This window comes from Aulonocara sp. 'chitande type north' Nkhata Bay, linkage group LG13 (genome assembly GCF_057382095.1).
Source record: "Aulonocara sp. 'chitande type north' Nkhata Bay isolate Kocher_YH1m ecotype deep benthic linkage group LG13, A_spYH_male_GT1.1, whole genome shotgun sequence".
NCBI lineage: Eukaryota > Metazoa > Chordata > Actinopteri > Cichliformes > Cichlidae > Aulonocara > Aulonocara sp. 'chitande type north' Nkhata Bay.
This window is the reverse complement of record NC_141356.1, coordinates 21,631,655-21,637,580: the sequence shown is the minus strand read 5'-3', so window position 1 is coordinate 21,637,580 and position 5,926 is coordinate 21,631,655. Positions and strand designations below refer to the sequence as shown.

Here is a 5,926-nt window from a genome sequence, read left to right as displayed (position 1 = left end):
AACGAATATGACTGCACATTTATGCCGACATCATCCTAGTGCAAAGAAAAGTGGAAGCAGACAAAAAAAAGCAAGCATGCTACTAACTTTAGCCGAGTCATTTAGACAGCTGTTAGCACATGATTCTCCTTATGCTGCTGAGAATATAGCCCAGAAGAAGCGGATAGTATAGCTTTTATTTTGGAAAGAGACATTTCTCTGTAATAAACTCTCTTTTCCAAAGATGAGTGATTCCTCAATCAGATACAGGGCTCGCAATATCGCTAGCCCGACGTCCCGGGGCTAGCGATTTTTTCAGTCGGGCTACCAAAATCTATCTCTTCCCTGCCCGTCGGGCTATTGTAGGAAGGAAAAATATATGTCAATGCTTTTGCATTCTTTCAGAAATGTAGCTGGGTAATTATGTCATTGGCATCGGTGAGCCACTGTCAATATGTGACATATTGAAATCGCGTTTGAATTTGCGCTTGTTTTTTTGCTTTCACTTTGCAATCGTGCGAACTGTGTATAGAGAGCGACAGCACTGATCTGTGAGTGATGATAATTTGTGCACCAATTCCTCTGACATCGTCTTATTAATCGTTAGCTTACTATGCAAACATGACAAGTGAAATCTCCCGCAGCTTAAACATGTGAGAGGTTGATCGCACAGAGAATCGCTGAGCTTATGTGAGTGAGTGTGTAAAAGCAGCAGGATATATATTTTAGTTCTGCTGAGCCAAATAAGACAGGTCAGGGTGAAGAAGTGACAGCCAAAGAAAAGCTTACCACAAAACGGAGAAGTTATGACAAATCAGACTATAAGGCAAAAAGAAAGTGCAGCTTTATGGTTTCATGGACAAAAGAATTTCTCTGGCTGCAATATGATGAGCTAAATAACCAGGGCTGCACATAAGTGGTCCGCAGGTGCGCATTCGCTGTCAAAATAAAAAACACGCACAAGGGTTAGGGTTAAATTGAAAAACTGTACTTTTGAGTTAAAATATATATTTATAATTTTAATAAATGACAAATTAAAAAGGCATGAACATTTTTTTTGTATCGAAAAAATATCAAACCGTGACACCAAAGTATCGAATCGAACCGAACCGAACCGTGAATTTTGTGTATCGTTGCACCCCTAATATATATATACATACATACATACATATATATATATATACACATATACATATATATATACACATATATACATATACATATATACATACATATACATATATACATACATATACATATATACATACATATACATATATATATATATATATACATACATATACATATATATACATACATACATATATACATACATACATAAAAACACCCAGCACGCCCCTGTGGGCGGTTTATCCTTCAAGCTCGGGTGCTCTACCAGAGGCCTGGGAGCTTGAGGGTCCTGCGTAGTATCTTAGCTGTTCCCAGGACTGCGCTCTTCTGGACAGAGATCTCCGATGTTATTCCCGGGATCTGCTGGAGCCACTCGCCTAGCTTGGGAGTCACCGCACCTAGTGCTCCGATTACCACGGGGACCACTGTTACCTTCACCCGTTACACCGAACATCCAAGAATACATTGGGAAGATGGCCCCAACTGACCGAGTGCTCAGTGAATACCTCAGGCAGCAGAAACCCAAGAAAGAGGAGGGAGACGAGGAACCATCATGGAAGGACAGGCCCCTGCACGGTATGTACCACCGGCAGATAGAGGAGGTGGCTGATATCCAGAAATCCTACCAGTGGCTGGACAAAGCTGGACTGAAAGACAGCACAGAGGCACTAATCATGGCAGCACAAGAACAAGCTCTGAGTACAAGATCCATAGAGGCTGGGGTCTATCACACCAGGCAAGACCCCAGGTGCAGGCTGTGTAAAGATGCCCCAGAGACAATCCAGCACATAACAGCAGGGTGCAAGATGCTAGCAGGCAAGGCATACATGGAACGCCATAACCAAGTGGCCGGCATAGTGTACAGGAACATCTGTGCCGAGTATAACCTGGAAGTCCCGAGGTCAAAATGGGAGATGCCCCCAAGGGTGGTGGAGAATGACCGAGCTAAGATCCTGTGGGACTTCCAGATACAGACGGACAAAATGGTGGTGGCTAACCAACCAGACATAGTGGTGATAAACAGAAGAAGACGGCCGTAGTGATCGATGTAGCAGTTCCGAATGACAGCAATATCAGGAAGAAGGAACACGAGAAGCTGGAGAAATACCAAGGGCTCAGAGAAGAGCTCGAGAGGATGTGGAGGGTGAAGGTAACGGTGGTCCCCGTGGTAATCGGAGCACTAGGTGCGGTGACTCCCAAGCTAGGCGAGTGGCTCCAGCAGATCCCGGGAATAACATCGGAGATCTCTGTCCAGAAGAGCGCAGTCCTGGGAACAGCTAAGATACTGCGCAGGACCCTCAAGCTCCCAGGCCTCTGGTAGAGGACCCGAGCTTAAAGGATAAACCGCCCGCAGGGGCGTGCTGGGTGTTATATATATAAGCTAACTCACCATGCCACTGTATGAGTGTAGAAACAATACCGCCTGCCCATATAGAAGGGTGCGATGGCTACCTCCAGCTCCCACCTGTATGTGATTAAAATACACAAAGATCAATTTAAACTTCAGAAAACAGTTAAACAGGAAAAGAGATAAACAAAACATCCTTCCGATGTGTGAACAGTTTGTTTACAAGTTATTTAATTTACGATAACTCTAATGTAAAGCTGTTCTAGCTTAACCGTGTTTCTTAGATCAGTGTTTCAAGACTGTGCTATCCATATAAATAAATACAAAACAAATCTCCCTGAAATAATGTCACAGACAAAATCCTTACACATCCACACTGTGGTTAATAATATCACAAAAATATAAAAACATATACTGACTTTATCATAATATTTCCATTTATACCTCAAAAATAGACATATGTATTGCAAAATGACAATGACAGAAAATCATATGTTTACGGAACAATAAGGAGCCCTGAGTGAGAACATTGAATTTATATAAAGGTTATGGGAGAAATAATAGAGAAGACCTCTGCAGCCAGGTTTTCACTGTGGGCCAACATCTCCTGCAGGGCTCGCACAGAAAGACACTGGGCCAGGACAAAGCCACACACAGACAAGTCTGGTGGAACATTCTGGTAAAGAAAGAAAAGACATTTGAGTTTTTGAGGTAATTTCATGCCTGGCTGTTCCCTTCACAGGCCAACAGTGCAATTAGTGCCAAAGACCATGGCAAATTGGCAATGGGCAGTCCAAACTGGGAAGGAAGGCATGTAAAAATGCTCGAGTTACAAAAACCAATAAGGAACTAAAATTTTAGATACTTAAAAATAAACACAATGTACTGTCCATGTGCAGTGAAATATTTGGAAATTTCAGTCATCTCTCTCTTTGTATGACTGGCAAACTGAGTTGTCTGACAGTAAGGGAGGACTGTGCAGTCACACAGGTAGAGCTCCTTACCTTACAGTTAGAGGTGGGCTCAAGCCGGCAAAGTCTGCTGCCAAATCCTTCAGCAGCAAGACATAGCTTCACATGTTCCTCCTGGGAGGTGAAGGTACTCTGCAAAACCACCTCATCTCCCTGTGCAGAACACATACACACAGATGACAGATTTCAAGTTAGAGAAGCCCACAGAGCGCATTCACATATTGAGATCCACCAGATTTCACCATGAAAGCTTTTGTTGGATAGGATCAGCTAAAGACCTCCATCACACCAAAACGCCTCTGAAATTTTATCTTGTGAATTAATTAAAAAGAAAGTCAGTGAAGCAGTTTTGGCTTCAGAGAAAAAAATCTTCATCCTCTCATATCATGTAATTCAATTCTCTCAGAGGAGGAAACGTGTTTGGCCACAATGACCGAACATAGAAATTCAGTCCTATTTTGCTTTTTAAATGTTAAAACAACTTTAAACTATGAAATGTGTGAATTTTTAGGTATAGCATCAAAACTGCCCCATTGTGCAGTCCCATTGTAAACACATAAGGAAATCTCAGTCGCTGTCAACATTACCTTATCTGCATTTAAATACCACGTCGGCCAAATTAAGTTTCTCTGTTTATTTGAGGAACTGTTAGGAACGACAGCAGGCGACAGGCCAGTCGCCAATAAAACCAGCACCTCTCTGTACCCAGGCTGCAAACATCCATATTGGGAAGATACTGCACAGTCTGACCCCTGATTTACCCTTCTTTCCACTCTTCATATCTGCAGTACTCTGCAATCAGTCAAACACACTGTCCAATGCAGAGGTACATTAGAGCATTAGAGCAGGACTTGGAGTCTTTTTTAAGGGACACTTAAATTTCAGATCTAACAGGCTTTCACTTCGAGTGTTTTCGAATTGAAAATGCTGCAGTTTTGTTTGTCTTCTTAAGGTTTCTTGTATTATTTATAATAGTGGAATTGGGACCTCTTTGCATATAAAAAATGACTACATTTTTATAACAAATATAACATTGTTGCCATTTCACAAATGTCATATATTTAATCACTGGGTCTATTACAGTGTGTTTTCCCTGTCATCTACTAACTAAATGATAACGAGGAAAGCTCCATCAGGATCCGGGTAGCTTAATACCACGGCTGAACAACTTTGCGGGGGGAAATCCTGCATTTAATATAATAAAGTATGATATCGTAGATGGATCTCGCAAAATGACTTCTCTCCAGTCTATGTGTTGGGCTCAGGATGATGAACATCGCTGGCTTTGTGTGAATGTGTATGTGTCTCAGCCACTCCAGACGCCCTCCACGTGACATGCCCTTATCAGAGGGCAAAGATTACAAGCTGTGAGAGGACAACTTACAGCTGCAGAGTAATAATAGCATCTTGCAGTGAAGATGAGAGAAGCCATTTTTGGCCTCCCTTTGCTGTCACTGTTGTTGCTAAACTATTATCACATTAACATTTTATTATTTATATTTATTCTTGAATAAAATGTAGCAATTTTAATTAAAATGGGATATGATAATCTTTTAACTGATTGGGATATGCATCACTGTTGACACCTGACCTTAAATAAACTATATCAGCTAATCAGTTACTACAGCAATAGACTAAAATCATGTGAGTTGGTTTCTGTTTTTTAATAAGGCTATTAGTCAGCTAGCCCAAAACAGGTGAAATGCTGTTACTATGACGTGTGTATGGAGGCATCTGCGCACAAAATAGTGTCATGGTTACATGATTGCATAATTGCTGCTGACAGAAACCTACATGTAACTTTAATTAAACAAATAAATTAATAAAAAAAACACTAATAATGTTTCAAACAAAGCTAAATAGGCTACCCTAAGTGCTACCTTTAGTACAGCTACTTACTAATTATTAAACCTCCGGTGATAGCCAATGAAGACCTCTGTTTGACTAAATATTGGCCTGTATGTTTAATTTGTAAGCTGTCTGACTCACCGTCCGTAGAAACTGGAATTCATCGTCGCCTTCTCCACTGTCAGTCATTATTTAAACCTTTATGGCCACATTAAAGAGTGAATGAGCCAGAAGAGGACAGGGACTGGAGAAGCTGGAACATGAAGGTACACGGCCCTGAGTGTGTGGGCGGGGTCTGCAGTTCAACTCCGGCCATCATCATGCCATTTTAGGAAGGAAAAGTTGAAGCTGTTAAAGAAGAAACTCTAAATATAAAAAAAAGGAGGATAAAAAGTCTTGAAAAGGCAATTTTCAAAGACATTACAAAGGTACTGGGTATTACACCTAACCTTGTTATCATGGCATTGGCTGTAGCTTCGCCGTACCAACAAGTGGTGATTTCGATATTCAAAGACCACCTGTTCCGAAAAAAGCGAAACCTACTTACAAGGTTTTTCGCATGGTGTGGAAAAACATAGGACGATGAAGACCAGCTACCAGAAACTGACAATATCTCCCAGACACTTTTGAACGAATTTAAAGATATTAT

General features: G+C 41.1%; 1 protein-coding gene across 2 annotated transcripts in view; it reads right to left on the bottom strand.

The window, feature by feature from the left end:
• ryr2b (ryanodine receptor 2b (cardiac)) overlaps positions 1–5,568 on the bottom strand; it is an 82,564-nt gene extending 76,996 nt beyond the window's left edge. For both annotated transcript variants that reach the window (XM_086259161.1, XM_086259162.1), the window contains exons 1-4: positions 5,419–5,568; positions 3,463–3,582; positions 3,030–3,134; positions 2,501–2,575 (exon numbers count right to left, since the gene is read on the bottom strand). In XM_086259161.1, coding sequence (XP_086115287.1) covers positions 2,501–2,575; positions 3,030–3,134; positions 3,463–3,582; positions 5,419–5,466 — 348 coding nt within the window. In that variant the 5' untranslated portion in view covers positions 5,467–5,568. The remainder of the gene's footprint in view (positions 1–2,500; positions 2,576–3,029; positions 3,135–3,462; positions 3,583–5,418) is intronic.
• Positions 5,569–5,926: the final 358 nt, after the last annotated feature.